Genomic DNA, 26,359 nt, shown 5'->3' on the forward strand with positions numbered 1-26,359 from the left:
ATATCGTTATCTATTATGAAGATAGTTAAAAGAAATACAGAAACACAGACATTCGAACCTCTTGAAAACTGCATTCGAATGGAGTCACGGTAGCAGACTAGAATTTTAATTTATACAAATACGCTATTATCAAAAACCGGCCCCAGCTGCAAAGTTACATCTATTGATTATAAATTACAATACATATAGTAATTTATAATTAGTAATTATCCGATTCCCAGACTTTCAGTTTGGTTGTTTTTATATCTATTTAAGGTGTTGTAACCCTAAGGGGTAAGACTTCGTAACCAGTAAGACGCAGGTGGAAAGTAGTGAGAATTTTATTAAATTATATTACATATTGCGACAGACTATGAATGGCGAGTATCGTTTTCTCCGAGCAGTGGTGGAGAAGCTAGCGCAGGGATGATGTCCGTGGAAGATCTTCAGAGGTCTTGTAGGTAGCAGTGACAGTGTCTGGAGACAGTTCCTTTTGCTGTGTTTTAGAGGCTCAGGTCGTATTTTCGCGTCTGTCGGTGGGGGCGCGTCTGCTAGGCAGGGTGAACCTGCTAGTCTCTTCGAGTGTCTGACGGAGTCTGTCCAGCGACTGCCGGTGTCTGCCAGTTGACTGCCCTCTCTTCATTGTAGTCCAGGCTTAAGTATTCAAGGCTGTAAAGCTTGCTCACCAATCACAATCATCGATTATCCAGCCAATCGTTGCACTCGCTTCTTGGAACAACGAAATATGTATACGCCTTTAGAAAGAGTCATTTGCTTGATGGATATTTCCGAGGTTGAATTGCGTAACGGGAATATTGTGACCTTATGGTGCTATTTGTCTTCCGGTGACTGAAAGATTATTCATTCAATGCACCGAATAATCCTTGAGTGTTATTTATGGGAAACCCTTTAGTTCTAGTCGTAACGAGGGATTTGTCTAATTTATCCATATTGGTGAATGATTATTTTTGGTCACAGATTTTAACGCGAGTATCAAGAATAAGAGTGCTCTGTGTGGTCCCCACATCTATTTACTTTTAGGTATTTACTATGTCTTAATGATTTAGCCTGTGTGTACAGATTGACCCCGTTGTAACACTTTAGGGTTACGCCAATCAGGTTACATTGAAAGATTAAAAAAAAGAATTCATAGGAAATTTCGTAAAATTTCGCAAAATTTTTTCGTAAAAACTAAATAAATTGCGTGATTTTTCTCAATTAAAAATAATGAAATTCAAAAATTTTTCGTTGCGCGGCTATAATACAATTTTTGATGAAAAATCGTGAAATTTTACGTTTCACGAATATTTAATGCTTATTATATTAATTTATGCTATTATTGCGGCAATACGTGAACCGTCATTGTCGTCACAGGTCATTTTAATTATTGAGTTAAACTCCTGGTTGCTCTCTGGCGATTGCGTGACTTTCAAGCAAATACAAAGGTTGAAGATGGAGTGCCGCTTGGAGATTTTACTATGGAGATTGAAAGAAATACTGACATAAATGTTTTATATCTGATAATGACAATTTTAAAGGGGTACAATATCAATATTGAAGAATATATGAAACTTGTCGTTATTGTTTGATCACATATTATATATACCATATATAAGTTTATAATTTATTTATATATTATATGTATGTATCCATTGATTGTCTTTAAATAATTCTATATTTGACAGCTATATTTTGTATTAGGACCAATCGAGCATTATCTTTTTCCGCAACGCTTTCCCGTGGTTGGTAGCCCTGAGTGTTCACAATTTCGAACATATTTAATGTAACAAGCGAGTTTTAATATTTTGGTCCAGACGCATTGCGAAATTTGGCCATGATTTAAACAAATTAAATGAAAAAACAATAGAAACGCGTATAAATGGGGGGAGCGCTTTCCGCGAGGGGCGCGTTCGATCCGAAAAGCGCGTCGGGGTGCGAGCGCCCCCACCCCTAGTCGCCCCCACCCCTGTCTTCGTCGCCCCCTCCCGCTGGCGATCGACCAAGAGCTCAGTGGTCGTCCCGGCCGCCGAGTCGGGCGCGTGATGCGGCGCGCCGAGCCGTCGGCCACCGAAGTTGCGGAGCGCCGAGGCGCCGCCACCGTACGCAGGAGCACCTAACAAAAGGGGCGCCACCACCGACCGCCATGCCGGTCCGCAAGCAAGGTACTACACTATCCTCTATTCCTATTTAAATACATATATATTTAATTTGTCCATAATAAAAACGGTGCTCCTCATCAACGGGAGCCTTGCGTCTCTGCACCGTTTTTATTAATTACAATATGTTTCCGCACTCCGCTTTCCCAGCTGCATTGCAGCGTTTTCCGGGCGCTTTTCGCCGCCGTAGGCGCGGAACCGTAGGCGCGCGAGCGCCACAACAAAAATCGTCGTGCACGAGGAGTGTTCGATAAGTTGTAAGAAATTGACTGCAGATGTATAGCAATATAAACATTAGATATATTCGACAGGCGGGCGAATAATAGAAACATCTTTTATTATTTGTTAATTTCATATCTGATTGCATAAATAGAACATGGCAAAATAAAAATATGGTGTGACGTCATATGTATTGATTGGTGAAACAGGTGAAGTTATACAAGAGGAACCTGGAATATTCGCAACGAGAGATTAACTTTTGTAAAAGTACCTTTAAATAACGAGCTATCTGCAGAGACACGTGATCTCTTCAAACGTTAATAACTATTAGTTTTGCAGAAAGCAATCCCCGTTTGGTCTGCCGTATTTTTCAAAGAGTTTTCGTACAATTTCTATAGTTTATATCTTAAATACATAATCATAAACCCAGATATTTGAATTATAAAAAAATCGTAGAACTGTGATATGTTTACATTTTTACTACGACTGTTTTACGAGTAGGTTCAAGGATGCGTAGTACTCTTTGATCCTCGATTTGAATATGTGTATATAATATAAGTATATACCTATCTATGTTGTAATATAATCGAAGTTTCGCAATCTCATATCCTGCTTGTTTTATTAATCATAAATTTTACAAACTTTAAATTAAGATTGATTTACTAGTTAGAAAATCTGTAATCAATATGATTTTTTCAAGTCTCTTATCAAGTAGGTCATATTTTATTATATAAAGGGGTCACAATGAATTTTAAATTGCGAGCTAATCGCATTCGCGCCATGCAATCAATATAATTATGTTTAGTTATAAGATTTTTTAAATAGCTCATCTACATTTTAAATGACGCAGTGGATTAGTGTTGTACCTGATTGTAAATTAAATTAAACAATATATTTTTTAAAAAGGTTTTGTTATCCTTTTTACCATTTCAAGGTCATAGTACAATTGTAAAGGGCATGGAAGCTGATTTTAAGAACAAGTTTATTTAAATTATTTTTAAAATAAATAAATAAAAACTTAGCTTAATCTAAGCTGTAAGCAAGTTTTAAAGGCGTTATATTAATATGGGTTATGATAATGTGTAATAAAATAAATTTAACTAGCTTTTACCACTGCTTTATTTGTGTATTAAAAATATTTTAAAAGATTTTGACCTTTTTAAATTATTTTATTTACACGAAATAAGAGCTTTTATTTGGGTTGTTTTAGGGACACAATTTTTAATGACATATTTATTTCGGCTGGCTTATTAATTGTAAATGTTTAATGTATTCGTTTTTTGAGTTTTTAGAAAGTCTTATAACAATATCTTATATCATTGATTACGGTTTGAAATACATTATTTTAACAAAGTATTACTAAATAATTATAAATAGTCAATCTCTATCTTATTTCGTTGCAAATAAACATTTCGTTGCAAATAAACTTGTTCATATTATTTTTCAATCTAATCAATAGTAGGAGAGTATTATAATTATAATTCCAACTGATTATCGCAAATTAGGTTTTTCTTGATAAATATTGTTATAAAGTTAGATCATACATCAATGGTATAAAAAAAATATCTAATAAAGTTTACCTTAATCTAGATCAAAGTGAGTATCACATATGTTTAAGCAAAAAATGTCGAAGCTCATTTTTTTTAGCTAATCTCTCATAATTTAATCTCAATTTACTCAGTAATTTCTATTGACGTTTTAAGTACTCATTGATTTTCGTTGGTCTCTCATTGGATGTTAAATAATAAATGATTTTTGTAATATTTAGCATATATAAACATACATATAATACGTAATATAAACATACACAGAAAATAAAAAAATACTTAAAATATTATTATAATTTATTTTTTAATGCACGAAGGCGTTTCTTTATTCCATTTAGAAAATCCGCTACGTTATGTATCTTATTATTTTAGGCTTATCTGCCTTTAAGGCTATTTTATTGAATGAGAATTTGGCAAAATAGCCAATGTATTGTAGGTTACCGACCCCTGATTAATAGCATGCAGTTAGGGTTACTCGACGTCCGGATTTGTCTGGAAACGTCGGAACTTTTGACCTCATGTTTGGATTTCGCCCAAATTCGCAATTTTTCGGAGTCTGGACTTTTCATTTAACGATCTGGTAGTTTGGGTCTGGATGCAAAATGGCCCTAAAATATTTTTTGCAACTTAGGATTAAATTTACAAATAGTAATACGTTATTTTAGTATAAAATTAATGTTTTCTCTTCAAATTTAGTTTATTTAAGATATATTTAGATACAAATATGGCTAATATATACATTTATAGTTCAATAAGAGTGATAATGTTTAATTAATTAAATTTATTGTTTAATAATTTAATTTTAAATTAAGTAATAGCTGTTTATATGAGTGATTTTAGTATAATCGATAAACTAATAGCTTTTTTTATTTAAATTAAATATTGAACAATCCTACGACTTATCGAACGCCCCCCAGTATTTATATCCGATAAGCCGCGTGCGTTATTTTCGTTCGAAAACGTCGCGAAATCGCGGGACCTTTGGCACGAGAGCCGTTCGTCTAGCACGCGGCTGGTCTCTAGCTCGCTTATGTAATTTTTGCTCGCTTTTGCCGCGGATACGCATCCTTTTATTTTAAAGCCAAGCTATTATTGTCAAGCGAAAAGACCCTGGACCACTGCGAGATCTCGTCGCGGATAACGGGGATCGCGGGAAAACGCCGAAACGCACCAACCGCGAGGGTCACGCGTCGAGCCACGTGCGAGTGACGTTTCATAAACAATACTAATAATAACAAAAAACATACAACAACCTATTTAGATTCAGAACGGTGTAAATCGAGTGAGCTTTCGTCGTGGAAAACTTTTATATATTAAATTAAAAATTGAGCTTTGAGCCAGGAACGAGACGATATAAATAACACAATGCCGGTCTAGCGGCAGCGGCGTCTAGCTTCGATTTTTTGGTTTTGATCGCACACTATGATGCATGTATGTGATACTTATGTTATGATACTTTTCGACAGCTCAATTCGTGTGAATATTTTTCACAATTGTTCGCAAGATATATTTTTATACGAGTATACAATTTAACGCAAAGTGTCGTCAAAATCCTAGAAGTGTAGATATAAACGACAGGTGCGGTGTTCGGTTGTGTCTAGATCGGTGGTCGACAACATTCTGCACGCATGTCTAGTTTAAAATCGATTAGTAATACTCTATAAAAGTAACTTTATTCAGCTTTTGATGCCTTAACCGTTATCGGACATCGGCAATCATTCTCTTTACAAAACACGGAGGTTCTTCAGCCAAAATGTTATTTTTCCAGGTTCTCTTCTTTCTATCTTAATTTGTATTTTTTGAATGAAAGTAGAAAGAAATTTTTTTTATTCTTATTGTATTTTCATTTCTTAATATTGTTTCTTCATTACATAACTTTGTCCACCCAACAGGTTACGAGCATGCATCTGTAGAATCACATTTCGAAGGCTTTTAGACGCTTGATCGCCATCTCTGAGCGTACACATTTATATTCTCATAGGACAGAGAACACAGCATCCTACCGTTTTTCTTCTTAAATATAAACTCAAGTAGTACTTGCAAAGAACTTGCTACATTCATGTGAATGTTGTCCCAAGTTTCTCGATCCGGCATATAATATCTATTATTTGATCAGTCTTCGTCCAGTATGTATCCAAAATATATGTATTTATAACGGAACTCCGTCTATATGTCAATTCAAGCAATCTGTTATGTGTTTACATATGCTCATAAATTTAGGTTTTTTAATGTCACCTTACCACAATCATTCTTAGAAGCCGGCTCAATAAATTTCCGCAAATAATCCTTTTCATTCTGGTAAATGTTGTCCTGACTTTCTCGATCAGCCATTTTATCTTTAGTATGTAGTCATGGTCTTCGTCCTGAATTTATTTCAAAAATATGTATTTTTATTGGATCTACATGTCATGTCAATTCGAGTAATCTGTCATGTGTTTACATATGCTCATAAATTATTTTTTTTAGCAATAACTTACCAATATCATTCTCAAAAGCAAGTTCAAGAAGTACCCACAAACAAGCTTCTTCATTTTGGTAAATGTTGTCCTAACATTTTCGATCCATAATTTTTATCTCTAGTGTGTGGTCAGAATGTATCCCAAATATACTACCTATGTATTTTATAAATTATTTATAAAATTGTCAATACGAATTTAGAAACGAATCCAATACAAAATATGCAGTTTTTGATTTAATTATTGGAATTCAGCAGAAAAAGCGTTTTACACAGGAGACCATAACATATTATTAGAAAAAATTAAACATATATGAATAGTAGGTCCAACGCTAAATTTATTTAAATGCTATTTAAATAATAGATAACAAGTAGTTGTAATAAATGGTACACAAAGCGAATATGAGAGGGTGAAGTGTAGAATTTCATAGGGTTCTATTTTGTGACCTATATTATTTAATTTATACATAAATGATTCAATCCTATGTAAACTTGCAGGAAGGATACAGCTGTATGCTGATGATACAGTGTTCATATATAACTCTAAAACATACAAAGATATGCGAAGAAATATGCAGAGTGATTTGATCCATATTAGTGAATGGAACAAACTAACAATTAATAATAAAAACTTACTATATGATATTCAATAATTCTCTAATTGCAAAGGCTTAATATAATATATGTACTTTGGTCTACTTTTAATTTTTTTATAAGCATAGGGATTGTATAGTAAAAAAATTACCAATGTCAATTTTTTTTAAATTGGTTTTAAAATATATAATCGTAGGTTAAACATTTATTATTCACATATACACAGTATATCTTACGTTTGGGAATTTTACAAGTAAATTAAAATAAAATCACTTCAGGTAAAAAATAAAATAGCGCTAAAAAAAATTGTTGAATTTGCTTTTCGATGCTCATATTAAAGAAATACAAATGAAAACTAATATTTTGCTTATAGCTATTTACCAAAAAATGAACTAATAATGGTAACCAAAAAAATGCTAAAGAGAAAATCTATTATAAATACTAAACTGCCGATGATTAACACACCACTCAAGCATTTTCTGTAAAGTTTAGCACAAATTCTTTAAAATAAATTGCATATATAACCAAACGAAATTAAAAATAATCGCAAAGAAATTAAAAAATATTTTTTTATTGAATTGTCATTAAATAATACATATATCATATCTTTATGCATATAATTGTTATATTTGTTTTCTTTTTACTATTCTTCTTATTTGTTCTTTTAAAATTTAATAATAAATATTTTTAGTGTGAGTATTATATTTTTCTAAATGTATCCTACTTTCTCATGCGGAATTACGCAAATAAAAAATAATAAAACGGTAAATTTATTAACTGTCTTAAATATAGTTTCGAGATACAAAGAAATTTGAAAATTGCTTTGTATTCTCATGATCTATAACAAATATAGTTTTCTTTTGAAAATACTGATCGAAATGTTAAGAAAATGCGTAGATATGTTATTTTATATATATTTATCCTTTTATTTATAATTACTTTTGTTTGCTTTTTGCCAAGAAACCTTTTTTCTATTTAGTAGTAGAAAAAGATGATTTCTTAATTTTGAAATATAATATTTCATTAAAAGTAGCTATAATATTTTTTAAAGGGTTTGTCCTAAAAGCGTTTGAGCTTGATGTGTGATCAATAGAAACAGGCTCAAACCCATTATTTTTTAAATGCTTTTTAATTCTGTAAGATTTTCATCTCAAAAAGCTGTACGATATTCTAACTAGCAAAAAATGTTGATCTTGTTTGTTTTAGGAAGTGTCACTAGATTTAAAAAAATCTTGAACGCATTAAGAAATTCCCTCTCAGCGCAAAAAAACTTGGCAACCCTATCATGCTATAATATTATAGAAATATTTTACAAATTTAGGGATATCAACCGAATTATTAAACTTATGATGTCATTAACGTAACCTGATAGTTTATTACGAGAATACTATTATCTTGGCAAGACTTCTAAGTTAAGCATATAATATCGGTATGTTTTGTAAACTTACTATTAGCATTAAGTAATTAATAGTTTAAACGTATTGTAGCATAATATATTTGTATATATAATATTGCATTTAAAATTTTATATATAAATCTTGTATTAATAATTTACATACAATTTCACCTGTTTTTTTTGTACTCTATTGCTAATTATGTACGAAAATATTGTCATAGGGGTTGCGTGGCATATAATATAAGGACCGGTGATATTCGTGTAAGTTCCGCATGAGTGCCTAAAGGGGTTAGCTAAATATTTCCCCCATACATATGGTGCGTCACTAGTTTGTATAATATAGTCTTGCTAGTGTATTTATCGGTTATTGTATCATAGTCGATAATAACAATTACATATCACATTGAGCCGCACCCAAAAAAGGTTGGCTAGTGTCTCGCGTTTCCTTGTAGACGTGGTCACAGAAATCAGTTAAAATCCGCAAGGGTCAAGTGCAACGAATGCGGTGCCAGCGGGCGACCCCGCCGTCGTTTTGGCCCTTTTCCACCTGTATGATAAGGGAGTCAAGTTGACAATAAATACTCGATCACACGCGGTGACACTTGGACGAAGCTTGCGCGGCGAAAGCTTGCCAACTACGTCAATGACACTGCCGCGAGTGCAGGGGTGTAGCGAGGGTACGAAAGTTGTAAAAAATATTATGTGTTTTAATTATGCTTATTTATTGCTTCCCATGGAAGTAGATATATTTTATCCATTTGTTTTGCTCATATACTTTTTCACGGCACTGGCCTTTAATATGATATGTGAGTATGGATATGGTATAAATATGGTAACCAATTTGAGCAACAGAACAATAAAGTGCTATGTTCTGCTTGGCGTCTTTTTAGATTCTGTGAATTCCTTTAAATCCATTTATTTAAGTTGTTAAATTTATATAAATAGATTAAAGCAAATAATAAAATACTATTAAATTACATTAAGAAAAAAAAATTAAAATCATGTGAGTAAAATCGCCACGACGATTGTCAGCTTCTACTGCAAATTTAAATATAAAAAAGGAGATTAGTTTTCCGAACCTTCAAAATCATTAGAGAAAAGCTTTTGTTGATAGTATCTAATTATTTACCTGGCTATATATATTATTCAATTTAATATATGCTTAGTTTTTAAGTTACATTTGGTCATTAAAAGTTCTCTACAAATAGATCTATAAAATTATATATATAAAAATACCAATAAAATATATTTACATATATATAATTGAAACTATGTTTGTGTAAATTTCTAAATAGTAAATCTTGCTCAAAAAATAGGCATCTCATTTATCCTCCTGATTATATTGATTGTCGTCTTATTAAAATTTTGCTCAGTTGCACTCTAGGACCTTGAAGAAAATATAGTCACCCACCCCGCTAAAATTTATTGTCTGGACCATTTATGCACATGTGTGGTATGTAAAAGTACATTTAGCTTAATTAGTAGCTATTTTACTACATATTCGTGTGGCACATTACAACGATATTTTATTTTTTGTTTCATTAAAAATATTTTTAATATAAACTTTATAAATACAGTTAAAAAATATCGTTTTGTAAAATTTAAATCCGTCAAGTAAAAAAATAAATTGAAGGTAGATATTGCTTCTAATTTATGTTATTTAGTACATAATTAAAAATTATCTTATATTTATTCCAATGCCTTCATTATTTATGCGGCTTCAAAGAGGGTAGTTAAATTTTCTCTGAACATAACGACCCAAGAAGGATTATCTCTTTAATTTAGTCTAGTCTAAGTGTGAAAGCATATGTAATTAACTGAAAAATATCCTTTGGGAATCTGATAAAAAGTACATCAACTATGCCTTTCTCACAATGACATAAGACTAAAATAAAAGACTCACATGAAACTGTGGCTTAGGATGTAGGGTAGGTAATACATAGCTGGGTTTGAATAGTTTGGCATGCTTTCATAATGAGGTCGCACGTTCAATTAAAAAACCCACTTCAATCAGCGCCCCAGCCATGTACTACCTTACCTATTACATATACAAGAATCTAGATCAGTGCTATTCAAACTTTGCCGGTGAAATATTATAATTTAAATGAATTTATTAATAATATTAAAATAGGACAATCATTAATTCCAGCACGTGAGTTGTTTTTCAACTACGTGTTATCACGATGCCTACAAACTGGAAATTCTGAAGTATTATATAAGATAGCTCGAAACCACATTAATTCGGTTTTGAAACATTTAAAAACTCAGTTCTTGGGGTCTACATATACGTATTAAAGCCTCACACAATCGGTAAAATATTTATCGAGCCTTGTGCTCTTGAAATGGTCGAAGATATTTTCGGAAACTAATAGAGAAAATAAATTTCTGAAATACCTATCTTAGATGACGTCATAAATTCTAAAATTAGGGATATGTGGGTCGATGTTTTAAATCACCTCAAGAAGGTGATTACCCTTTGAACTTCAAGTGAATGAAAGTACTGTAAAGCTATGTAGATAGCTCGTGTTTTTATATGAGATATGAGATAATCTGTTCATGTCCATTTCATATGGTTTTGGACACACTCTTCAAAATATTCTGGCATGAGGATTTGTTGTGTCACAACATAAATACGCTGTATATTTTTTTTTATAAAATTAAAAACTTAGATGTTATAGTAATATTTCTTCAAGAAAAAAAAGATAAATACGCGGAGAATTTATATATTTTTAGTACAAGGCATGAAAAGCCTTATTCTAAAGTTAGGTAATTTTTTTTATGAAACAAATCAAGAATAACGGTTATACGTTCCTTTCTTAACTAGATGTGTTTATTGCTTAACTCGTGTTCATAGTATTTTTTAAAATTAATTAATATTTTATAACATTTTATAAAACACAGTGTAGATCGATCGGACTCGATTAATGGCCATGTGAATGTTTTTCCTTCGTCGCGGCCATCGCGTCAATTGAATTGCGATACTCATTTGGCAATCCGGACAATAACGCACAATAATAGATTTCGCTAGGAAAAATGTTTACGGCAGGTGTTTGTATAAATGGTCTATTATTAGCGACCATTAAGCATCGCGATTTTAACGCGGTCTCGAGAAATGATCTCAAGAGATTCGTTCCGTGGAATCCTTTCGAGTTAGCCGACTATTAAGTAATTGCTTTATTTTTAGTTTTTATGTAATTTTACGATTAAGTGAAAAACAGTTTCTTGGAATAATGATAAGCACAATTGAAAATAAAGTACTTATCCATTTAAGTATCTCATGCGTAAATATGTATTAGTAAGGAGAAACAAATTTTGTGTTTATTATTAACAAATCAACAGATGTATATATGTTACGGAACAGTTTATAAAGATTTGATTGATTTAATGATCCTGCAGCTCAATATTTAAAAAAAATATATACGTTATTAATTAACATTTGCCCCAGATGCACGGTGACATAATGTACAAAGTTAGTTAAAATTGGAAGCGAATTTTAAATTCTTTTGAAGCAATTTGTTGCAATATTTAATTTTAATTGTTACTGCAATTCATTGCAAACAAATCAAAGAACTTTATAAAAAATGTCTGTTATTGATTTTGCTTATTTATATTATTTATTAATTTAACTCCATGGCGATTTATTGAAAATAAGGGCTAAATATATTATATATTATAATTTTCTGGACGTTGTATCTTTACTTTCTAAATTTTATACACATATTTTCATATTTGTGCAAATTATTAATTTTCATAAAATATTAACGGTATAAGTTATTATAGCATAGTATTTTTGAAATATAAAATATACTATTAAACCATCATAAACCACAAAAATTCATATTTGTTGGAGTCGCGTTCTCAAAAATTATTGAACATTGTTAGACAATTCTGTAACTTTCTCTTCTCGATCAAATGGCTGCTTTCCAAAGGCCTTCATGTTTTAACATAAATTAATTAATATGACGTATTGTTCCCCGGTTTTATTGTGTATCTTACTTACATAATTAGAGCACGTTTTGAATTTGAATTCTTGTTTATTATTTGTTGGTTTTCAGCACGGAAAAAGTTACAGTTTATTTTATACAATAAACAGAACCGTTCAAATTGTGTGTACGTGATCGTTTTGTGGTATATCGTGTTTATCGGATGAGTGTTTTGCATATAAGTTGCATACATTTGGCCAGCGGGTTTGTTAATTTGACCACTGCGTCGACGGGTTATGTAAATTGCTGGCAATTAATTTATATATTAATTTGCGACGGTTTACTGTATCCAAATTTACTTGTCTATGCTAATTGGGGTTAATATAGAGTTTGTTTAAAATACTAAATACAAAAAGGGTACAATTTAAACTACGTATTTTATTAATTTACATATAATATACAGATTTTCATTATTGTTTACATTTACATACATATACCACTGGTTAATTAGTTATATATAAATATTAAATTTAGACATATGTTTAATGTTATGATGTATCGTTTAAAAAACGACAGAAAAAGTGTATACTTAGTATAAATTAGCCTTAAGATTTCTATATTTAAAAATATAGGCTTTGATTTTATTTGAATAAATCAAATATGTTTTTATTTACTCTTTTACAAAAGTTATAATATATTACGTAAAAAGCAATCAGATATGTATATTTATTATATACGCAGAATATAGAATAATAAAGTATCTACAAGACTATATTATTAAAGTCTAGTGATATTTTAAATATAGATATTTCGAGTTCGTACAAATATAAACAGATGCCAGTGTTTGATCACGTGTTTTATAGAGTTAGGTTATTTTAATGGTTACAACATGTTGTTATATTGATTGTTTCTATTTTTCTCTTATCAAAACAAAACAAGTTACGTAAAGTTAGCTCCATTCCAAAACTTATTATAATAACATAAATTAAAAATGATAAAATAATAATTATTTGATGTGTACTTTACTATAAAGTAAGTAAATTTAACTAATTTTGATTCTAGATTAAATTAAATTTTAACTGGAAAATATTTATGCAGATTTCGAAATATTATAAATTACATACAGTCTTGATATTATAAAAGTGCGAACTTTGCCTTAATTATTATATATGTATATATATATAAATTTAGCAATAAATAATAGCAGTAAATTCGCATTTAATATACGAACATTTGACTCGATTTTAATCATATTTTAAGAGAGCCGTATTTTAAGAAAGCAATAACAAAAAATACAGCTCGAGAAATCGTGAGGTTTCCCAGCATCAGCATTAATTTCAATTTCAATATATATCCCTATACACTTTTCCGCTTTATCGACTTTCATTTTTTACGTCTTTCCATTTCTTTCAAGCGAATTAAAATTTATCGTTCGGCTTATATTTACGTGACGATTTTTGTGATTTCAGAGGCGCATCGGGCCCTGGAGCTGCTGGAAGATTACCACTCGAAATTGGTAAAGCCTCAAGACAGACAGCTTCGCATCGCAATCGAAAGGGTTATCCGGATATTCAAGTCCAGATTATTCCAAGCTCTTCTTGGTAAGATTACAATATATATATATATATATATATAGCATGTATCGTGAGTAAGTTCGGTGTCACTAATCGATAACGAGATTAAATTTCATAAGCGAACCGTTCGCGTATCTATAACCAAATTTTATTCTATATACATTGCCATTAAATTTTAAGGTATTGACTGTCGATCATTAACGGCAAGTTTCGCGATTTTAATTATTATTATTCTGACTGTGTGGAAAACTGGGCAAGTCTCGTGAACCGTGTTTTTCATTCGCTGCACAGTATAATCCAATTATCGACGGGATGTGAACATTGCTCGTCAGGCACGACACAAAATGGACGATTTTCAATATTCTTCGACGTCGATAGTAGTAAAATGGATATTATCAGGTTGTCGGTACGGTAATGGTGGACGTCGTTTTCCGCTTTCGTCTCGTCGTCTTCTTCCTGTATTTCTGCAAGCGTTATGTCTACGGTTTATAATCGTATTCAATAGACTGTATAATAAGTTGGTAGCTTTTATACGTGCTTCAGTGACGTTTCAGCGCTCCATTTTGGATTTCGCTACCATAAAATAAACAAACAAGTTATTCAATAGCTAAATAAACAACGCAGCTTTTTTATTTAAATTGCTATTTGCAATTTAGTACATATAATATGTACAACTTGAATGGATTTCCCATTAAGATGAAGTTTTTTAGGTTATATATTTCGAGATTATTACATTGGTAAAGTAGCTCTAAAATACAATTAACCATTTTAGCGGTATCGCCGTACGTGTACGGTGGTCGATCTTTCACTGTTTTGAGGCACCCCAGATATTTATATATTTACATACATGTGTAACTTAAAAAATACTAAATAAAAAACATTATATTTATATAATATTTTTTATTTTGGTTTAATATAAATTATTTTTGTAGAAAATAATTCCAATAAATTATAGAGTAGTAAATGAACATTACAAAATATATTTTATATTCATGGTTAAAACACACTAATACAAAAAGTAGTAAAATAAATCAAAGCAATAAAACTTTGAGAATCACTGACTTTTTATTGTCTCATAAAATAATAGCCTAGATCAGAGTTATAAAATGTCTTTATAACATAATTACTACTTAAAAATATAATGATAAAACATAAAAAATAGTAGTATTTAAAATGTTTTACTACATAGCCTAGTTTATCATAGCAAATATTTTAAGTAATTTCTATATAGTGATTTTATGGTGGGGGAGTATGTTAGTTAGAGGTCCGGTTCGTAATAGTTTTGTTAATCGTTTCTTTCATCTCCATTTTATTTATTACCACGAAGCATTTTATTTTCCAGTTGATAATGTTGAAAAAATAGCGTGGAAGGTTGATTACAAATACTAGATAAATGATTGTAGATACTAGATAAATGATTAAATATACACATGATCTTTTCTGCTGTTTTATGCCAGCATAATAGACCAGTGCTATAATTCGGTGAAATGAAACAACATTTTTGGTGACTGAAAAGGCAGGTTTTAATTTAATATGGATCTTAAGTGTTTTTAAGTTTCTATCGTGGCTGGAAGATTGGAATTAATAATTATTATATCTGTAATTATAATTCTGACCGATTATCAGAGATTAGCTTTTTATAGATTTTCTTAATCTTACGGCATATATTGATTGTAAGTATAATATAATAGTTAATAACGAATTTATTATTCTAAACATATTTTATTCAGTGCACTGCATAAATAATTAAGAGTTATCTCTTACAAGTTTTGAGGGTCTTGACTGTAAATGTTGGCGCGTTTTTATTGAAAAGTTAATTAAAAAAATACATTTCTATATTTAAAAAGATTGCTTGACAAACAAAAACAGTACATTGATTAGGCTAAATACCGCGGACAAAAATGGTCTCAGATAATAAATAAGAAAATATAGAAGGACGCTTTAGATGTTATGCTTGAAGCAAAAGTTAAAATGAACAGCAGGAAATGGGATAAACTTTGGAAAAGGGAGTCTGACATTTTACTCATTGAATGGCCCTCGTATACACCTGAATATTGTGTTTCATGGGTACTATACATAATACGTAATCTCCATTAGCGTTCCCTTTAGCGAACAACCATACAACTTGTGACAGTTTTTACCTTCCGCCGCAAAACAATAGGCCTTCTCCCAACGACAGGCAGCATCCGTAAGATAAATATCAAAACATGAGCAAAACATAAAATGTGCATCATAAAGGCAACGAGAAAACATTTTATAACGTCGATTAACAAACATAGTGTGCATATATTATATATGTATAATATTATCAGGCGATATAGTAATACAATCGCGTAAAACAACCTTGCGACGATGGATGAATAGGCGCACGTCTAGGCCTACATTTTATTTGTTGTGCATATGTTGTAGTACGGCGAAATAGGAATAAGAAGACCGCAAAATCTGCAAATAATACACACACGTACTGCGATAATTTGAATCCATTTAACTGTTAAATCGCGTTCTTTGCTATATAATTAGATTAACAGATTCAAATCGATTTTCATAGTATAGGATGTCTCAAAAGCATTACTTATTTCATTTAAATGAGGTCAAGTAATAATTTATTGATGTATTGCGCGTCCTTAGTATTTTATATTTTAGAGATGAGAGTGAAGAAATCATCTAACTAGTAATTCATTTTGAGACAACCGACATAAGTTGTACATTTTTTAACGTATGAGTATACCCAAAAGTATTTGGTTTAAGCATGATAATAATTGAATATCATAAAAAGCTTTATAGTATTGTATATTTTTAATTCAAAGCGCTTCTTATATATTATGTAAGAAGCTTATATTATATCCATAAAATCTTGTAGATTTGTAGATGTGTTTTTGGTAGATGTTTTTTTTCCCGTAAAAGACGATCGTTTAAGACGATCTTCCAATTACTGCATTAGACGCGAGTGGTTTTTATGCAATGTAGTATTTAACTACCATATTTTTTTAATATAACGAGAGACTTTTATTGTTGTTTTAATTGTAGATTTTATAGAACCATTTTTTACTTTGACGTCATAATTTCATTTAATTTCCCTTGACTAAAACCCAAAACTGATTTTGAAATAAAAATCCTTTTTTATACTAGTTTGATTTATATATTATGGAAGTGCTATTGCAGGATTCGGAAAACTAATTGTAAATATAGGCGCTTAAGAATATTCTTGCCGTAAATCAAAATTTATAATTATTTTAAAATATCACTGACCCAGCTAATGTAATATTAACATTTTTAAAGTAATGGCAAAGATAAGAACTAACAAAATAAAATTGTTTTCTTGTGGTACCGCAACTTTTAGATCTACTGGTATTTTACACCACTCTAAATTCGATGAGTACATCCTATATATATATATGAATAATTATATTTTATTATGCGTTCTTGGCGTATATCGACTCTGAGCGCTCATGGGAAGATAATGTCAGTAGATTATAATGAACCATTGTCTGCGACTCTGCGACTTGCCAGTAACAAACAGCCAAAAATTAGATAATACAATATGATATTTTGATTATGCGTTATAATACATTATACTACAATATGCTTACAAACAATTTTAATTGCTAAATTATGACCCCGAAACTGTTGACAGACAACCGCGACGTGTTCGCGAATAATTCCTTACGTCATAAGTGTATTATATTCTAAAATATGAAATAATTTCGAATTACCGCCATGAACGTTGACAGCGACAGGGTAAACAATTTTCCAGCTGTCACATTCAGGGGATTTTTCGCCCTCTCCATTAAAAATATCAACAACTGCGTGAATTCTCTGTCTTGGTTGTACCAATCGCATTCGCTGACTGATGTTGTGAGTTGTGTGCTCTGAAAATATTTAAAATATTAGTATTTTTTATTATTTATTTATAAAGATATAATACATTTCAATTTAATATTCAGATTTTAATCACTGTTTTTATATTATTAAAGTATTGTATTTTAATATACTTGTGTATAAACATAAGTATATAGTTCAATTCAAACTTTTCTCTTAGAGCTATTTGCTATAAGCTGATACAGAGTTGTGATTTCAATTACTATATTGATAGGGAGTGGCACCGCACAGTTTATACAGTATTAAACCCTTATGTTGTAGGAAATATTATTCTTTTAATTGTAACGTTACAAGGCTAGTAAAAATAAAAGTGATATTTTTACTTTCACTAGGAATCTATTGCAGTAACGGTGTGTTTACAGTGCGTGTTTAAGATGGCCAAGAAAATTCCAACAATTGTCGTTATAGATACGCAATTTGTGTAAGATTGGTGTTGTGATTTTTAAACAGAAAAAAATGTTAAATATGAAGTGAAAAACCATCCGTTGTAACTGATGAACTCTAATAAAAATAATTTTGTTTGATAGATATTTAACGATTGATAAGTATCTAAAACTGTTATCAAACATTTATTAACATATTAGACATTCATAAACAGGTGCGAGACTTGTTGGAATCAAGAAACTCGTTCCTAGACTTCTATCATATATATTTTTATATCATACTAATGATATTCAGAATGTCAGGATGATCAGTGCAAACATATTTTTTTGTATTGAATTGTGAGATTGACTTAAAATATCCTTTGATATAGTCATTATCGACCTCAATGTATTAAATCAATTTCATAACCCAACTAAAACATGTTCTGATTGCGTATAAAGACAATTTTTGTTATCTTTAGATGACTTGATGTCTTGATGTTTTTAATTTTTGGTGAGTCGCTGGCGTTTAAGTAGTTAAAAGACTGATGATTTGTTATAATCGAAGCGAATAATAAGACAAGAACGGATTGATCTATGTCGATTGATTATAGAGTCGAGTTTTTTATATCCGAATAGTTGAAAAAAAAAATGGAAATAACAGCTGTTGCTACTTAGCATTTTTCATATTTTGAACAAGATAAAGATAAAAAAACTTCGTTCGGTTCGCTGATAATTAAGTTTTATGTCGTAACTCTGTAGAAACCCCCTATACATTTTTGCAATCTGCCGATTTCTAAGCGGAGCGGTTTCTTCTTATCTGATTGATAATGTAGTTCTCCGATAAAGCCGATAAAAGTGGTTAAAAAACCGTAAGCAATTTGTTGCCATTCAAATATTTATGACTTCTAAAAGCTTCCAAAAAAGAATGCATATTTTCAAGTACCTGACACGGACCCACCCTTTCTTATGTAGTGATATAAAATAATTTAATTTAACAATTTAAAATATTCGTACAAATTTAACATTAAAGCAGAAAGGACTATTTAAATTTTAGATAAATTAGCAAATTTCTCAAGAAATAAGAATTTTTGCCTTATAATTTTTCTCGAGAACTTTTTGAGAATAAACACTAATGACAACAAATGGACATTTTATTAAGTAGGAAGTAGCTTATTCATGCTTTAAATTCAATAAATTAAATTTTCACATCTGTAACAAAAGCAACTTGGTGATACACTTTGCTGTAAGCACAACTTTTCTATAAATGAAGTCTGGTAAATTATTTATATCACATCATGTGGACCCTAACAGAAACAGTAGTGTGAAGTTCGATGATTTTTTTTATTTAAAAATATTATTTCAAATAATAATTTAGTTGTTTTTTATTTTGTCTATTATTTACACGTTCTAATTAAGGCCTAGGGCATACATCATATTTCATGATTTTATTATTACTCTTCCCATTATGAACTTTCATGTTGTTTATTCTATTATCACAATAAACAGGGCATGTTCTAGCTTAGAGAAGTTTTATTGGAGAGGGGCATATTTAATTATTAAACTAGCCAATAAATTAGCACCGGCGCCGTTTGTGATTTTGCTAAATAAATAACATCCGCGTTGAACGTCGAAGCTGTTCAGAAACAAGCCGTCCAAAATAGACCCTCGACCGGGACAAATGTCAGGGACCTCGACCAGAAACCGCGTATCGAGAATAATAATAATTTTCTCCCGTGCTTACTTTCACGATTATCTCGTTTCCGTGATAACAGTATAAGAATATTTCCAACAGCATGCAAGACATGTAAAGTATCATCGATATGAACTGTATCGATATTGGCACCTGCGGAGTTTAAAAAATAATTAAATAATATCATCTTGATTGTCAAGGTCAAAATTTGGCCTCAAATATACAAAAATGTACGTACCAACGTCAATTGGAACGCGGTGATGCAAATCACTATCACGCCGACCAAAAACTGACCCACGTATATGGTTTGAAATAACGACGTTTGCTCTGCAACGATCCTGTTTAAAAAATATATTTTAAAAATAAATAAGATCAACACGAAGTAGACGTGATGAAAGAAACGTATACATATTGCCTTGATTATAAATTTAGCCATAACAATAATTAAAATTGGCATTGTGCAGCTTTGACATTTTGATTGAAAAAATAAACGTATATATTCACCAAATTGCGACACGCTTTTATTTTTGATCGCAGTTCAGAGTGTAGGGCGTTATAAAATAGTTTATTTAAAACATTTGCGTAATTTACGCGATCGTCTAAAAATAACGTTAAATTTATAAATAATACTAACCTTATGATGTCTTGATGGTGTCTCACGTTTGCCTTCAGATTATCGCATAGTTCTTTGCGTGCTACGACATATATATTTTTATATTAATACGTATTAATTATACATACATATATTATATATAGGTTAATATAATTAAATAGATAAATCTATAGGAATGTGCTATTTTAAGTGACATAAATACAATTGGCTCCCGAACTTTTTTCGGTTTGTGGAAAAGAGAGGTAAAACATATATAGGAAACTTTTTTAGAGGTAATGTAGAGGTGTGCTAAAGTTCGAATAAGTCATTAGTATAAATTAAACATATATTAATATTATCCATAACTCTTTAAAAAAAGCGGAATATTGAAGCACTTGAATACATTTGAATATAATATGAGTTTGTGTATGATTATTGTTTTAATGCCAGTAAATACTAATATCACATAAATGTCATCTTTTTACGAATCTTAAATTAGTACAAATTATCAATAAATTGATTTTTATATTTTTTTCATGTAAAAAATAATTTAATTTTACGCTTTACACTTTCTCAGATTCAGTTTATAAGTAAAACATCACAATTTTACACTCTAGGTGGGCTTTATCGCACGATTTTGAGATAAAATTGATATTCTAAGAATATTATAATTGTGAAATTAAATGTATAAAAAATTAGTTAGGTACTATTTAATGTAAATCTTCTGTTGCAACATACCAGGCATAAGCCCAATGCGTTACAGCTGGGTAAACATAATAAACAGCTAGTTAGTAATGAGACAGCAGAATTAAACCAAAGTCTGTAAATTAGAGATATCTATGTTTTATTAATCATAAACTATATTACAGTTTACAATTAATATATGCCACTATGATTAGGAAAACACAATCTGTAATGATCTGTGAAGATATAAAATTAAAAACACAAACTAGAGCTCATATGGAATTCAAACCTAGGTCCATTGGTCAATCGTGTCGCGTTGTGGGGGTTTCAATCACATGGGGTTTCAATCAAATTTCAAAGGGGTTTCAATCAAATCTAGTTACAACATCCGAAATCTAGAGTTTATAATATATTATAATTAAAAAATATGTCACTGATTTACATATTTTGATTTCAGTCTGGTGTCTCGCTACTTACTTAGTAGTTGTTAATTGTGTTTAACTTGTTGTCTTGTTGCAATATAAGATTTACAATAAATTAATAAAATATTTCTCATTGTATGCATATGCTTCTCTAGCGAGCAATTTTATGTATGTCTATCGCAATGTTACGAGCGAAGCATCCAAAACACGTTTATGTACTGGCAGATGAAAATAATTCAACAAAAAACATTGTTCATGATCAAGGAAACCATATAACTCGGAACAAAACGCGAAAGCTGGGTACGAAAGCTTCTACTATATAATTTATATGTCAGTTGTCGGCCGCGGGTTATTCTCCAGAGTCACTCATAAAACTCGGAGCAGACCCAAGAAAAACTCACAGAAAAATGTCGCCTCAAAATGAGTGTTATATAACATGAGAAAAAACAAACTACGAATGATGATGATTAATAGTAAAGTTACATTCGACCGTATTTGAGAAGTTTTCAAGAGACGCCAAATTATAATTCAGTATATCGAGCTGTCCTCCTGTCAATACCATCACACCGGAAGCTAAAGTGTCAATGCATATGTTGGTGAAAGCATCTATAAACACGGCTACGATTTGGTAGCAGTAAATTATGGAAAATCTGTGGAATATAAATATGTTTATGGTTCATAAATAATACTAAAAATGAAGAACGATTATAGGAGCTCACATAAGAGGAGTTTTTGTGCTGAACGGATACCAAGCTTTTAGAGGTAGATGCCATTCTTTGTCTGTCTCCAATGCCGGGAAAAGCGCCCAGAGAAAAACTGTAGATGCTGCTAGAGAGAGAAAGACCCTCGTATCTCTCATGACTATAAAAGCACTGCGTTTTTGAATGTTGGTGTGTTCTGGAGTAATTTGGTTGAATACAGGATCTGTGGAATTGATTATTGAATATTGAAAACGTCTTGCATAATTATATTTTTTCTATCTCTTCTTTGTTTAAAATATGTATGTATATTAAAAAAGGGTATGTTTAAAAATGTACTTATTATAATTGCCTCTTTATAAGCGAGCGAGTAGTGGTAAAATATTAAATTATTTGTGTCACTGAATTATAAGCAGTCTTGTTCACGGATATTAGGTGTTCTAAGTTGACTTCAGACGAAGTTGATTTATACATTTAGTTTAATAAAAAAAAGACATTTATTATGATTTTTTATTTGACGTAAATCGGTTACCGAAGCCATGCAATGTATGTAGGATATACGCAGATTAAATCTAAAAAGGTACTTGAATTAAAAGTATACTTAACTTTTTAGAAATATTATTATTGAATATTAAAAACCTTCAAACTTATCCAGCATAGCCTTCAAATTTCCACTCCATGCTATCATGGTGATTAATTTCAGGATTTGTGCCAAGTGCGTGAGTAATAGAAAAGACGACTCGACAGTTTTTTCTATATCGCCCCATACCTTTGATTTATGAAACACTTTCACAGTTAATTGTCATAAATCAAAGAGTAATTCAGTAAAGTTTATCTCACCTTAATCATGTTGATGAATTCGGTAGTCATATAGAGCAGGTAGAAAAAACTTATAGCAAAAAAAGAATAACAATGATACAGATAAATGGTCCAATTATTTCTGCAAGAGTCTGGCGGCCACCATCCGAATATAGTCAAAACTCCCAGGTTGAGATTAAGAGATCTTCCGGATATGGATTTCATGACTTTCACTATTGAAGGAAATATAGTAACTGGCGTATTTTATAATTGTAGCATCTATTATATAAACGTCCTACATAGTATGCTGTGTTTGAGTTTGCTAATTACTTTAGATTGACGTATGTTTCGTATTGAAACAGCATCAATACTTAACGAATTTGACAACTCGATGGCAGTTACCCTACAATTTTGTTAAAGTTGGGGTTAAATATTTACATGGAATTTTATTCACTTGTCGGAATGGTAACGATGGTGTAATTGATATGGATCTATATAATAACCATTATATTTTTATAACCCCTGAAATATTGTATTATTAGTTAATTATTTTATAAGATAAATCGTTATAAATATATTAAAATAAAGTGATAAAATTGAAAACTTAACTTAAAACTTATTCTACAAAAATGATGAAATTGCAATTATACTATTTTTAAAGTTCCTAAAATGCGATGTTCACAAACTGTCAATGCTCGGTGATTTTAAGCTGCCCTAGGGAGTCCGGACCACGTCCTTTATTCTTGCCTGTTGCGGTCAGGACGTCAGCACTTGAGAACGCGTCCTCTTACATAAGCTATTCAGCTTCTCAATAAGCTTGCCAAACACAATGATGTTTTCAGCGATAGCTGTGAGGAGCTGTAAAAATTATATGGGATGGTGCTCATCTATTTTAGGTTTGCACCGTAATTATTTTTTCAATCATTAAAAAATAATGTTTATTATTGTTTATATATTGGTCATTATGACGCGTTGGTGAAACCTATAAAATAAAATACCAAACTAGCTAATGGCTTCTCACTGTCGTGAGGTACCGCAGCTAGTGAATGTGCGAATACTGGACGCTTATTTTTTGGCTTTGTATATTATTTTTGATTCGTTCTGATTTTTTTTAATAAAATTTTTGTAGCAAATGCTTAAAACTAATATTTAAACAATTATATAGCTGTGCGCAATATAGTATTTTCATTTTAAGTGAATAGATTTTAGAGAAAACTTAAGAAAAATAATTCTGACTATGTAATGATGTCTTCTATTCAATCGTTGATAGACTTATTTGAAGAATTTCTTAAATTAAAAATGCCATATCTCATTATAAACAGCTATTTTCTTACAACGATTCATGAAACAGTTTAACGAATTCTTCCTTATAAATGAAATATTTGGATCCCATAAAATAGTACAATATTATTAACTTGCTGGTTGTATATTTAAAAAAACGAAACTCAGTTTAATTAATAATATATTATGACTAATTTATGTTTTGTAATGTTTATGGCGTAGGTTCTTAAACACTATTGGCTTATATGTGTATGATCGGGAAAATGGGAGGAGATTAACGAACCTCCTCTTAGTGAAACCGGATTCGCGTAGTGCATTGCATTAAAAAAGTATTATTTTTTTAATAATTAATTAACTTAGGGAAATGTACGTTATATTATTATTCTGTTGGAGGTGCTTCAGCTAAGTAGACCATGTACTCATTACATTTTTATGAACACAATGAATATAATTGATTGTGTTTTTGAGATATATAGTTCTGATTGCCCTCTATGTCGGCTTATAAATCAAGGTTCTTTACAAGTTTGAGAAAAGTAAAGATATTCATAACACACATTACACCATTTATTACATGAGTTCGCGGGTCGTACACAATGAGAACGATAAGCGAGGAATATTTGCAGAGATAGGGCTTTAAGATCGAATATATCAAAAGCGTAGCTCGCCAAATTTGGCGCTTTGCCAGGTTGGATATTTTACGTTTTCTCAAAGTTTAGCGATCTAAAAATGATAAATAAAAAGTAAAGTCACTTTTAAAAGTAGTTTTATTAAAACTAGAAAATCGAACGATGTAAGCGTAGATAAACATGTTTGTAAGTGAATTAGGAAGTATGCATGCTTTCAAAATAGGGACAAAATAGCTTACCATTGATTTTGATATTGTAGTATAAAGCCAGTTTGAAAACTTTATCAAAGCGCTTATTTTATATAAATATAATAATTTATTTGCATTGATGTTTTATTATAAGTTATTTTATAGCATGGATTGTTAGATTAACTCTTTTTCGACTATTTGTAGTTATTCAATAAATTAATTTGTTGTAATATACATATTTTTAATGCATATCATATATCTATAAGTAGTTTAATAAAATTATAACGATTGGTAACGATGCGTGGTATGTAGATCATAGTCATCATTTTTAAATAGTACTGCACAGTGCGATTAAAAGTCCCTACGCTTATTCGTTGCATATAAGTATACATAATATAATACATATGATTTAGCTCAATTTTAATTAACCATCTTAATATTTATCCTTGAAGTTAGGAGAAATTAGGAAATCTACTGGAGTAATAATTTATTCCGATCTCTCAAAATATAAATTAAAATACGTGGGAATTTCATCTTCGAATTTTAATTGATAATAGGTAGTGACTTATACTATCTATAATACTAATCTGTTGTCCAGGCTCTCATTAGATTAATGAGCCTTAATTAGGCCCCTTAGGATTCCAGAATAAAATAATAATATTTTCGAGCGTAGATTATTTTAGTAAGTTATATAATAATTTTGAAGTTTTCTTAATAAAAGTAATGTACTAATAGAAAGAATTGGGATATATGTAGTGAATCGAAAGCTCAATAACTCTCTTATAGAGAACGAGAACCTTTATCTAGGTACAAAATAAGTTAATTAGATTTAAATTATGTATTTCAATTTGAAAATGAAGCACTAAAACAGCTGATATTTCAACGACATTTCCTAAATTTCTACGATAGATTAAATTTTTCGAGAACATCTTTTATTTATTTTAAAATGTACATTTAAAAAAGAATCACCTGTTATAGTTTGTTTCGTTTGAACCGATAATTTAACCCAGAACTATTATAATATACATTGAACTAATAAATAGTATAATTAATAATAATACATGTAAAAAAATATTCTCCCTTTTAAATTTTACGGCATTCATCGAAAGTAACATTTTTTTAGTATATCTTTAAAAAAACCACTAACATGAATATATATATTTTCTATTTAAAGTTATGGAGTGAGTGTTTCTATGTAAGTGTTGAAAAGATTCTGAAAAATCTTGATGTTATTTACAATTGCGCCAAGATCTGAAAAATGAGATTCAAAATTGATCCTCAACGCACCATAAG

General features: G+C 30.5%; 2 protein-coding genes across 4 annotated transcripts in view; one reads left to right on the top strand and one right to left on the bottom strand.

Moving 5' to 3' along the window:
* The first annotated feature begins 1,981 nt into the window (after window positions 1-1,981).
* dlg1 (MAGUK family member discs large 1) overlaps window positions 1,982-26,359 on the top strand; it is a 58,588-nt gene continuing 34,210 nt past the window's right edge. For all 3 annotated transcript variants that reach the window (XM_088201097.1, XM_088201098.1, XM_088201099.1), the window contains exons 1-2: window positions 1,982-2,141; window positions 13,739-13,870. In XM_088201097.1, coding sequence (XP_088057223.1) covers window positions 2,123-2,141; window positions 13,739-13,870 — 151 coding nt within the window. In that variant the 5' untranslated portion in view covers window positions 1,982-2,122. The remainder of the gene's footprint in view (window positions 2,142-13,738; window positions 13,871-26,359) is intronic.
* Window positions 16,229-23,196, bottom strand: LOC148227403 (4-vinylanisole receptor-like). The gene is made up of 9 exons (XM_088201844.1): window positions 23,014-23,196; window positions 22,813-22,942; window positions 22,195-22,399; window positions 21,959-22,125; window positions 20,412-20,472; window positions 20,016-20,115; window positions 19,829-19,930; window positions 17,557-17,712; window positions 16,229-16,285 (listed from the first exon to the last, which is right to left on the bottom strand). The coding sequence occupies exons 1-9, from the start codon at window positions 23,194-23,196 to the stop codon at window positions 16,229-16,231; spliced, it is 1,161 nt and encodes a 386-aa protein (XP_088057970.1).

The sequence above is a fragment of the Plectrocnemia conspersa genome, unplaced genomic scaffold, assembly GCF_051122295.1.
Source record: "Plectrocnemia conspersa isolate PC_06_02 unplaced genomic scaffold, ASM5112229v1 ptg000013l, whole genome shotgun sequence".
NCBI classification, from domain to species: Eukaryota; Metazoa; Arthropoda; class Insecta; order Trichoptera; family Polycentropodidae; genus Plectrocnemia; species Plectrocnemia conspersa.